The 12,048-nt window shown below is 45.7% G+C and overlaps 1 protein-coding gene across 5 annotated transcripts in view; it reads right to left on the bottom strand.

The window, feature by feature from the left end:
- The window catches only part of NBEA (neurobeachin), a 2,460,099-nt gene that overhangs the window by 1,129,147 nt on the left and 1,318,904 nt on the right, over positions 1–12,048 (bottom strand). For all 5 annotated transcript variants that reach the window (XM_029602688.1, XM_029602690.1, XM_029602689.1 and 2 more), the window contains one exon: positions 5,836–5,944. In XM_029602688.1, coding sequence (XP_029458548.1) covers positions 5,836–5,944 — 109 coding nt within the window. The remainder of the gene's footprint in view (positions 1–5,835; positions 5,945–12,048) is intronic.

Here is a 12,048-nt window from a genome sequence, read left to right as displayed (position 1 = left end):
CATTCTAGTGAGATGTGTCTTAGAAGGAGCGTCGGCTGACCAGTTCCGTATCCAGAGCTGCCTCCTGGCTTCTACTGAGGATGAGACCCCCTTGGCTGTCATACGGACTAGGTCGGAGGCGGCATCCGTAAGGAACAAGAGAGCTGACTCCATGTCTGCTGCCGGAGCATTGTTCCTGACCTGTGACAAACAGGAACGCGTTACCACTGTGCAGCAGGTTGCGATTCGCAGAGACAGAGCTGCCACCTCAAAGGTTTGTTTCAGGATGGCGTCCAGGCGTCGGTCATGAGCCTCCTTGAGGGGCCCCCCCCTCCACTGGAATGGTAGTGCGCTTGACCACCGCGCTAACCAAGGCGTCCACCTTAGGGCACGCCAGCATATCCTTGATTGCCGGGTCCAGGGGGTACATGCCGGACAGGGCCCGACCCCCTTTGAATGAGGCCTCTGGCGCATTCCACTCCAAATCGATCAGCTGTTGCGCCGCTTGCAGGAAGGGGAAATGGCGGGCTGTGGGACGAAGACCCTCCAGCAGGGGGTTCTGCGTAGATGCCTCCATGGTGCTGGGGCCTGGAATAGCCAACTCTGTCAGGCACTGAGAGACCAGGTCGAAGAGATCCTCTTTGGGAAAGAACCGCCTCATAGTTCGATATGGCTCTATCCCCGAGGGAAGTTCCCCCTCCTCGGGGGGTTCGGACTCATCCTCCAAGACATCAGGGTCCGCAGGAGCCGGACTGCCCAGAGGCGGGTGCCCGCGGTAAGGGCGAGAGGATCCGGGGGCAGGGGCAGCCGGGGCAGCAGGGCCTGGACGGGAAGCCAACTGCATCTGTACGAAGGCGTGGATCCCCTTAAACAAGTCCACCCAGGAAATGGAAGCGGTCTCCAGCCGTCGGGGTTCCAGGTCCCCCGGGATTCCTGGCTGTTCGAGACGGCCCGCTAGATCCGGGGTGGCCCCTGGGGAACTGTCGGTAAACCTCGGTTGAGACTGGTCCTGGCCCGAGGCTCCCACGGCCTCCTCACATTGGGCACAAAGGGAGTCTGGCTCCTCGCTCTGCGTGGCTCTAAGCTGGCACGCTTAGCACAGGCCAAGAGCTTTCACGCCGGAAGCAGGAGGTGCCACCTCTGGAGACGCCGGGGCGTTTAGGTGTTCCATCGCGTCTTGCGAATGCAGGGCACCGGCGCTTATGTGTCAGCGATATGCGCTCAATAATAATATGCGCCCACTAATAATATGCGCTCAAGAATATGCGCTCAAGAATATGCGTTCAGCCATATGTGCTAAATAATAAACAATATGCGCTCAATAATATGCGTTCAGCAATATGCACTCAATAATAAACAATAAGCGCTCAATAATATGCGTTCAGCAATATGCGCTCAATAATAAACAATATGCGCTCAATAATATGCGTTCAGCAATATGCGCTCAATAATAAACAATATGCGCTCAATAATATGCGTTCAGCAATATGTGCTCAATAATAAACAATATGCGCTCAATAATATGCGTTCAGCAATATGCGCTCAATAATAAACAATAAGCGCCCAATAATATGCTCAATAATATACGCTTAGCAATCTATATGCTGCGTTGTGCGCCCATCAACAGGCGGCTATCCATGGGCGCTCAATACCTGAACAAGGCAGACAAAATGGCGACCTCCATGGCGTGCCGCATGCAGGCAACGCCGCCGATCCTCGTACCTCAGAGACCAAAAGTAAAAGATGTACGCCTTACCTGATCCTCGGCACTTCCTGGCTGTAACCCAGGCAGTCTCCAGCTGCGGGGGGGGGAGAGGGGAAATACCTTCACCGCCGCGCTTGAGGAAGTGCACCCGCTGCCTCTAAGCCGCCAAACTCGTCTCGCTCGGGGCTAAGTCCTCGTCGGGACCGAGGCGCCTCTCAGCCAGGCCCGAGCCCTTCTCACTCGGGGGCTAGATCCCTGCCGCGGTTCGGACACCGGACCGAGGCGTAGACCTCCAAGGGGTCACGGAAACCACCTCGGGAAACTCAACTGGGGGAGGGACCCGAGGGTATCACCGCAGGAGTGCGGGGCTCGTCTTCTGAGAAATTTGGAAAGTAGAAAGTAGTATTGGAAAACACGCTCAGCGAGCGTGCAGGCGCTCCAAACTGCTTTGGAGACGGAAATTACTGAGTTGCTTCACTTCCTGTGAGGGTATATGTACCCGTGCTGATGTCAGATCCGTCTCCAACTGCTAGCACGAGCACACTATACCCACTTGTTCTGAGTCCATCTGCTACACGCTAGGAAAGCCAAGTTTTTAATTTTTGTTTAAATTTGTGCAAGCAGTGTACTTGGCGTATTGTCGGCGGGCATTGAGTTCCAGAGTGTGGGGCCAGCAATGGAAAGGGCACTTTCTTTGGTAGCATTGTGGTGCATGAGTTTGGGTGTGGGAATGTTTAGGGTTGCTAGGTAGTGTGATCTGGTGGGTCTGTTTGTGTTGCAGAAGGTGAAGGAGTTGTGGGGCCAGTTCATATCTACGTTGTGTAGGGATTTGTGTATTATTGTGAGGGTTTTGTAATGTATGCGGTAATGGATAGGTAGCCAATGTAGTTCTTTGAGGATAGGGGTTATGTGTTTGTTCTTGCGTGTGTTGGTGAGGATGCGTGCAACTGCGTTCTGTAGCAGATGGAGGGGGGAGATGGTGTTTTTGGGAGGCCCAGGAGTAGCGAGTTGCAGTAGTCTATTTTAGCAAATATTGTAGACTGGAGTACTGTCCGGAAATCATTGAAATGTAAAAGTGGTTTAAGTTTTTTTAGGGTTTACAGCTTGAAGTAGCATTACTTGAGGGTGGTGTTAATGCATTTTTTGTGGTTGAGTTGATTGTCAATGATGACTCCAAGATTCCTTGCATGTTGAGATATAAGAATTGAATTTAGGGGAGTGTTGTGTTGATTAGTTCTGAGATGGTTGTGTGGAGGAGTTATTATTAAGGTTTCTGTTTTTGAGGTGTTGAGCGCAAGGTTGAGAGTAGAGAGGAAGTTGCTGATGGCAGCAAGTGAAGCTTCCCAAGTTTTGATGGCTTTAATGAATGACGATTTGTACGTCGTCTGCATATATGTAGTGTTTGAGGCCAAGATCTGAGAGTAGGTTGCAGAGGGGAATAAGATAAATGTTGAACAGGGTTGAGGACAGAGAGGAGCCTTGGGGGACACCTTGTAGAAGGTTGAATTCCTTGGATTCTTGGTTACCTATTCTAACTTTATATTGTCTGTTTTTTAGGTAAGAGGTGAACCAGCGGAGGGGGGTCCCCTGTGATTCCAATTTCAGATAGCCGATCGAGTAGTACATTGTGATTAATAGTGTCAAAGGCCACTGATATGTCTAGAAGGGCGAGTATGAATGAATGGCCTTTATATAATCCTTTGAGTAGGTGGTTGGATAGTGATAAGAGTAGGGTTTCTGTGTTGAAGAAGATAGATCAAATGAGTAGGATAAACTTGTCATACTGAATAGATCCTGGGCCAGATCACAAGCACTGTCAGGAATGTAAGCAAATATTTGTCTGTAGAGCTCTACTACTGGCTGCAATTCATGAAGCATACAGGTGATCGCCTTTGGGGCAAGTTCCAATTCACAATACTATTAAAACATGAACTTGCAACAGTCTGTATGGTATGTGCTCCTTCAAAATTGGGGCAGCCTCTGGTCTGTCTGGGGGAAGAGACATGCTTTAGCATCTAGGCAAGTGGTGCATGGCTGCATGCATATCTTTTTTTTTTTTTTTTTTTAATTTAAGTTTTTTATATACCAACATTCAGGACGATAGTCCCATCATGCTGGTTCACAAGAATCTTATGTCAGATGAATAGAGCTCCTAGTACAGTAGTGTATTAACTTTGTCTTTTCTCTCTCTTGTTGCAGCTGGCAGATGGAAATGATGAATAGTGAACAAGTTTTTTGCACTTGCTTAAAACAAGCAGTTAAGAACATAAGAAGTTGCCAAACTAGGTTAGACTGAGTGTCCATCAAGCCCAGAATCCTTTTACAACAGCGGCCAATCCATGTTACAAGTACCTGGGAAGTACCCAAACATTAAATAGATCCCATGCTTCTAAACCCGGTAATAAGCAGTAGCTATTCTCTAAGAGGCAGATTTTCAAAGGGGTACGTGCGTAAGATACACGCGTACCCCCAGAAAACCTGCCCCAAGCTCCCCTTGCGTGCGCCGAGCCTATGTTGAATAGGATCGGCGGCTCGCGCGAGCCCCGGCATGCGCGTAAGTCCCGGGGCTTTCCTGGGGGGGCGTGTCAGGGGCGTGTTGGGGTGCCGTGTCATCTGAGGGCGGGGCCACGGGAATTGTTCCAGCCTGGGGGCGTTCTGGGGCATGGCCGAGGTCTCTGAAACTGCTCCCGGGCCGGGGAATCGCGCGCCGGCCCGGGAGCCTTGTCCGCGAACAAAAGTACGCACGGGCATAGTTTTTTAAAATCTACCCCAAGTCTGTTTTCTTTTAGAATAGATAACATTAAATAAACAAACACTGTAAATAAAATATGTAATCACCTTCATTTTATGTATATTTAATCTGTTATTTGTATACATGATGTAAACCGGTATGAAGTTACCACGAATATCAGTATATAAAAATAAATAAATAAATAAGTTGACTTAATCAGCAGTTATTGCATGCATGCATCCAGGTGATGCAGCACAAAGCATATGAGTGCAGTGTATCAGTCTAAGGGAGCATGCATGGGACACCTTGTTTTGCCTCATGCTGGCTAGGTCAGCCCGCCCAAACATGGTGGTTTGCTATCTGGAGATTATGATCTTGGCAATTTGTATGGACAGCAGTTATTGGATGTCATTAGGAATGGCATGGCTCTCTTTGCCTGGAACATGCATCCTCTGGTCCAAAATTATCCCTCATTGTCAGTGGACTATTCTGTGCTGCACAGATTGGCAGGATTAATACTTAAGGCATGAGTAAGCAACTGTCAATTGCATGGATCTTTTATGATTGACTGTGTCTATCTGACAAGGATCAGGGACTTTTCCCTCCATATCTTAGAGAAGTAGTTAGAATATTTCATCTTGTGGTAGAAGGTCACGGCTTTGAGATCAGAGGTCCAATAGTGTGTCATCATGATCACAGATTTTAGTGGAGGGGGGCCCAGGCAAGCACAGTAACAGACTACCCAGGTCTCATGGTATAGTACCCCAAACCTGATGGGAGGCAGAGGGTGGTGTATATTTGAGCAGTCTCATCTACTGGAAGGTTCCTAATGGAATGGCCAGGATCATCTGTCACCTGAGTGCTAGGATCCAATGTAACTTCAGGTCATTACTCTCAATCTAGTCATGTTTTGGGCCTGAAAAGGGCACACTCATGATATGCTTAGGGCCTTGCTTGCTTGGGGTGGACCTCAATTCATATGTAGACATAAGTTTCAGATATGCAGGTTAGAATATCTTGTTAGGGTTATTAATAAAGCTGCAGCAATTATATTTCAACTTGAATAATTGTTTCTGTGTTTCTTGAGTCTTTTGGGTGGTGAGACTTAAGGCAGGCCTAATTGGGTCATGGTTGCATTACTTACTGCACTGTATAATGCAATTTGGATTACCACAATTAATAAACCATTACATTTCTTTAAAAAAATCATCTAAAAATCTGCCACATCAAGTCAGTAGATACTCTGATGAAGGTATTTCTGCAAACTGAAAATGTTTTCAGGGATTTTAGTGAAAGAATTAGAAAATAAACTAGTTCTTTGTATTTGACATTTTATACATAAAAAGAAAAAAATACACAAACTAACAAAACCAAAGCAGAATGGAACCAGAAAAAGAACTAAATGTATTCATTAGCTTACCTCAAACTCAGCATGTTTGTGTACATCTTCAGCTCGTTGTCTGTTCAAAATAAACTCTGCCTCGTTTGCAACACGGACTATATGGTCTTTCATGGCATGGCATAACAATCTAAAAAGAAAAATAGGTCTAATGAAATATAACACATAGGTAACACAAAAAATATTCTGAGGCCAATTAAAAAAATTAAAAGTTAGTGGGACCAATTTATCAACATTTTGCTTCAGTAAATAGGCTTTTTTCCCCATTGACAATTCTGGAATATTTTAATAAATCTAGAGCAATTCTTTAATTGGAGCAGAAAGTTTAATAAACCTGTCTGCACATTTTAGTGCTTAGAATTTTTTTTAAAGCTTTTTATCTTGAACAGCCAATGAGATAAAATTCAAGATGGATTTCACTAAATTATATTCAAAAAGTTTCATATTCTTGAAAACAAGACTGAAATTTGTGAACATAAGCTGATGCTTGGATTTATAAGGGACTGCACAGCACAAAGTAGGAACATTTATACAAATTAGTGTTATTTAAGTCAGTGAAAACTAATTAATTAGAGCAAAAACATAAGGTGTACCTTATCATCCTAAATCTCAATTACATATATGAACCATACAAAAGTGTTTACAATACACAATTCAGTGAGGTATTTTATTAATATCTAAGTGACAATTATTGCAGTACAGAAAACAAGTAATGAGATTTTAAAAATGAAAAATTTGCCTTAGATGCTTTTGTATTAATTTAACCAACAAAGTTGACACAATAAGGGGTCACGTGATGCCTAGCTAGGAGGCAAACACAAGAAAGGAGAGCTCCCAGGTTCAGCATTCTATCACCTGTATAAATTCTATCCACACTGAAATTTATACCTGGCAGAGAAGTCGGTATGTCCAAGAAATCTCACCCAGCACTTTGGGCAAAGTGGCAAATCGAAGAGGCAAAAGAAAAATATTAGAGGCTGATAAGGGGAGCCAGTATGAAGAGTCCAGGTCAAAAGAGTGTCCTGTGCCAGCTACCCCTTTCGAAACTACAAAAAATATTTGACTTCTTGAAGAAATTAAAATCTAATATCACATCTAACTTCAGTGATGGTCGAAAAAGTAGTACAACTGGTTTCCTCCATACAAGAAAACTCCAAATATATCACTGAAACTGCGGGCAGAGTGGAAGAAGCTGGAAATGTCTCTTACCTAACTGTGGAAGAAAACTGACTCTCTAGAAATAAGACTACATAAAGCTGACAAAAAAATTGGACAACATGGAGAACCAGGCAGGTGAAAAAATATTTGAGTGGTGGGATTTCCCCAAGGCTGCTGAAGGTAAAGACCCAGTCATGTTCTTTTCAAGATGGCTGCCAGAGGTTCTCGACCTTAATTTTAAAAGGGGTCATATGAAAATTAAGCGGGCCTATCGGGCCTTAGCACCACCACCAACCATCTGGAAAAGACCATGAACTGTGATAATTTTCATAGTTATGTGGATAAAGCCCATATTATGGAATGAGTAAGTCAAAAACAAGATATTGTTTACCAAGATCAGAAGATTCTCTTCTTTCAATATTTCTCCTAGGCTTTGCAGAAACGATAGGCTAGATTCCAAGATTGAAAAAAATTATCAGGCAATGGGGAATACCATATGCATTGCTCTATCCTGCATGGTTGAAGGTGACAATAATGCGGCTCACTTATTCCTGGCAAGAAACAATGCAGAGGCAGCAGGCTAGGAGAAAGATAATGGAGTTTGAAAAGTCTGCTTATATTCATCACTTGGGCAGTGATAGCGCTGGGCTGGGAGGGAGAGAAAAGCAAGGATGCATTTTACGCAGCCTTGAATGACCCCCTGATCTGTTAATTTTACATTTTCTCTTTTTCTGTTGTTTTCTGGGACTGCCTTTTTTTTTTTTTTTTACTTTGAATACTATGGATTTACATTTGTAAATATAACTACTACCAAAACAATTTTCAAAAGATATTTACCTTAGTAAAAGTACACTTATAGGGTAAACCCTATGGACAATTCAATGGCATATGTGGTAGCAATTTTTGAAAAGCCCACTTACATGGGTAAACTTGCATTTACATTTGTAAAACCCATTTATAAGCATGTAAATGTATGTCTTTTTCAGCAAGATAAGGACATCTTGAACAATGTCACAATCCATATAAGTCAGCTACCAAGCAGTCTACATATTGTTGCAATTTGAGTTTGGTCATAGTTTCTTATAGACCGAGATACCGATTTTATTTAATTTTGAAACTGTTGTGGAGTTGTTTCTATGCTTCTTGCTTTGATCAGATTAAATCTACATCTTTGTCTCTGATTACTAGGATGAAGATGTAGGTACTATTTTTTTTGAATGATAGTCGTTTTGTGTTCTGGTTTTATCTTTTATGGATTTTGTGCAACCCTTTTTTTTTTCATTTTTTTTTGTTTTATTTTTCTTAAGAAAATTATCAGGCTAATTTTAAAACAAGGGCATATGCCCATACATGCGTGTATCAGCACAAAGCGGAGATATACTGGAATTTTAAATCATGTGCACACTTGCGTGTGTTTGATTTAAAATATGCCTACCATGTATAGCAAATGTTGCTTACCTGATGTAACAGGTGTTCTCACAGGACAGCAGGATGTTAGTCCTCACAAATGGGTGACATCGAGGATGGCGCCCAACCACGGAAAACTTCTGTCAAAGTTTCAGGAACTTTGACTGGCCCCTACTGGGCATGTCCAGCACGGCACTAACCCTGCAGCCAGCAGGGGTCTCCCTTCAGTCTTGTTTTCAAAGCTACAGGCAGTGCCGAAAAATAAAATAAACGAACCCAACACCGCGGGGTGGTGGGCGGGTTTCGTGAGGACTAACATCCTGCTGTCCTGTGAGAACACCTGTTACATCAGGTAAGCAACATTTGCTTTCTCAAAGGACAAGCAGGATGGTTGTCCTCACAAATGGGTGAGTACCGAGCTGAGGATGTCCTGACATGCACCAAATGTACCCAACGGTGTGCAACAGGCACAACAACTGGGGCGGAATTTGGTGAAGGGCATCCGCACCCAACCGGGAGGTGGAAGGGTGTTGGTATATCAAGTTGGAAAAAGGTTACGCAAGACAGATTGGCCGAAGATGGAATCCTGTCTTCCAGCTTTATCCAAACAATAGTGGGCTGCAAAGGTATGGAGGGAACTCTAGGTTGCAGCTTTGCAGATGTCAGGAAGCGGCACCGATCGAAGGTGTGCTACTGAAGTCGCCATGGCTCTCACAGAGTGTGCTTTAACACGGTCTTGGAAAGGAATGCCAGCTTGCTCGTAGCAAAAGGAAATGCAGTCCGCCAACCAGGAGGAAAGAGCCTGCTTACCCACAGGTTGTCCTAACTTGTTAGGATGGAAAGAGACGAATAATTGAGTGCTCTTCCTGTGAGAAACTGTACGGTCTAGATAAAAAGCTAGAGCCCGTTTACAGTCTAGGGTATGCAGAGTCTGTTCCCCGGAGTTGGAGTGAGGCCTGGGAAAGAAGATAGGTAGTATGATAGATTGATTGATATGAAACTCCGAAACTACCTTAGGTAAAAACTTAGGGTGAGTGCGGAGTACCGCCCGGTCCTGCAGGAGTTTAGTGTAAGGCGGATAGGTAACTAGGGCCTGTAATTCACTAACCCTGAGAGCTGAAGTGATAGCTAAAAGGAATAACACTTTCCATGTGAGATATTTTAGGTCACAGGAGTGCAGAGGTTCGAAAGGTGGTTTCATAAGACGACCAAGAACCAGATTAAGGTCCCAAGATGGGGCCGGAGGACGTAAAGGTGGCTTCAAATGGAGCAAGCCTTTAAGAAAGCATGTTACCAGGGGTTGTACTGAGATAGGGACACCCCCGATACCTTTATGGAAGGCGGCTACCGCACTGACATGCATTCTAATGGAAGAGGTCTTTAGACCTGATTCTGAAAGATGCCATAAATAGTCCAAGAATTTAGAGATTGGACAGGAAAGGGGATCAAGAGACTGAGAAGTGCACCATGATGTGTACCTTTTCCATTTGTATGAGTAAGATTTCCTTGTGGAAGGCTTTCGTGAAGCTATCAGGACACGAGAAACTGAATCTGAAAGGTTGAAAGGCTGAAGGACTAACCTTTCAACATCCATGCCGTCAGGGACAAGGCTTGGAGGTTGGGATGGAGGAGGCATCCGTTGTTTTGAGTGAGCAGATACGGGTCCTTCCCCAGGGGAATGTGCCTGCGGATGGAGAGATCCTCGAGAATGGGGAACCACACTTGGCGGGGCCAGTGCAGCGCTATCAGGATCATAGTTCCTCTGTCCTGACGCAGCTTCACGAGAGTCTTCGACAGAAGAGGAAGTGGAGGGAATGCATAGAGCAGACCGGTTGTCCACGTGAGGGAGAATGCATCCCTCGGCCGAGAGTGCTGGCTCCGAATGAGAGAGCAGTAATTGTCCACTTTGTGGTTCTGAGGGGACGCAAAGAGGTCTATGTGGGGATAACCCCACTTGTGAAACAGAGAGGTCGCTACCAAAGGATTGAGCGACCACTCGTGTGGTTGGAAGACACGGCTCAGCTGGTCTGCCAATACATTGTCTACTCCCGGCAGGTAGGTGGCCCTGAGGTACATGGAGCGGGAGAGGGCTTCCGCCCAAATCTGCGCAGCTTCCTGACATAGAAGGAAGGAGCCTGTGCCTCCCTGCTTGTTTATGTACCACATGGCCACCTGGTTGTCTGTCTGAATTAAGATTATGTGATTCGAGAGGCAATCTTGAAAAGTCCTGAGAGCGTAGCGGATCGCTCGCAGCTCCAGGAAATTTATCTGGTGTTTGGCTTCCTCTAGCGACCAGAATCCTTGAGTCTGTAGATTGTTTACATGGGCTCCCCAACCGATGTTGGAAGCGTCGGTGGTGAGGATTAGCTGGGGATCTGATGGAAGAAAAGGCAAACCTCGTAGGAGGTTGACTTGATTGGTCCACCAAGGAAGAGACAGACGGAGTGCATCGGTGATGCGAACAATGGAGGACAGAGGCTGAACAGCTTGGGTCCATTGGGATCTCAGAGTCCATTGCATGACTCTCATGGCCAGGCGGGCCATGGGAGTCACATGAACCGAGGAGGCCATGTGTCCCAGTAGAATGAGGAATTGGCGAGCTGTTGACGTTTGTTGAGACTGCAGTTGGCGAGCTAGGGACACCAGAGTCTTTGCCCGTTGATGAGGAAGGAAGGCTTTTGCCTGTAAGGTGTCCAAGTCTGCCCCAATGAAGGACAAGGTCTGAGATGGGACTAAGCAGGATTTCTCGTAATTGACAAGAAACCCTAGAGAAAGCAGAGTTTGAATTGTTAGAGTCAGGGAGGACCAAGCTATTTGCTGGGTTGGGGCCCTGATTAACCAATCGTCCAGATAGGGGTAGACGTGGACACCTTCCTTCCTGAGGAATGCTGTTACCACCACAAGGCATTTGGTAAAGACTCGTGGTGCGGATGCCAGGCCGAAAGGCAGTACTCGGTATTGGTTGTGGTTTCGGCCTACTAGAAAACGCAGGTATTTGCGATGAGATTGCATGATCACAATGTGGGTATATGCGTCTTTGAGGTCTAGAGAGCATAGCCAATCCCCTCTTTGCAGCAGAGGGAGTAGGGAACCTAGGGTTACCATCTTGAACTTCTCCTTGGCAAGGTACTTGTTGAGAGCCCGTAGGTCTAGGATGGGACGAAGTCCTCCTGACTTTTTTGGGATGAGGAAGTACCTGGAATAGAACCTAGCCCTTGTTGTAAGGGAGGGACGGGTTCTATAGCGTTTGATTGTAGGAGAAGGGAAACCTCTTGCTCTAAAAGAACAGAGTGATCGGAGAGTCTCCAAGTCTGCAGAGGTGGAGAGTCGGCAGGGAGGGATAAGAAGTTGAGGTGGTAACCCTGTGCAATGATTGAGATCACCCATTGATCTGTGGTGATGTGATGCCACCTTTGTATGAAGTGGCACAACCGACCCCCTACTGGAAAAGCTGGAAGAGGGGTTTGGCAACTGCTCTCTAGGTGAAAGTCAAAAACCCGCCGCAGGGCCTGGTTGTGGAGCTGCCGCAGGCTTTTGTTTACGAGGCTGGCGAGGTTGAGTCTTATGATAAGACCGTGCAGGCCTAGGCTTGGTGGATGGGGGATAATACTTTCGTGGCCTAAAGAAAGACTTTTTGGAGTCTTTCCTAAACGGCTGTTTGGAAGGCAA

This window comes from Rhinatrema bivittatum, chromosome 5, assembly GCF_901001135.1.
Source record: "Rhinatrema bivittatum chromosome 5, aRhiBiv1.1, whole genome shotgun sequence".
In the NCBI taxonomy this organism is placed as follows: domain Eukaryota; kingdom Metazoa; phylum Chordata; class Amphibia; order Gymnophiona; family Rhinatrematidae; genus Rhinatrema; species Rhinatrema bivittatum.
Note: the sequence above shows the minus strand (reverse complement) of the source record. Positions and strands in the feature narration are given on the sequence as shown.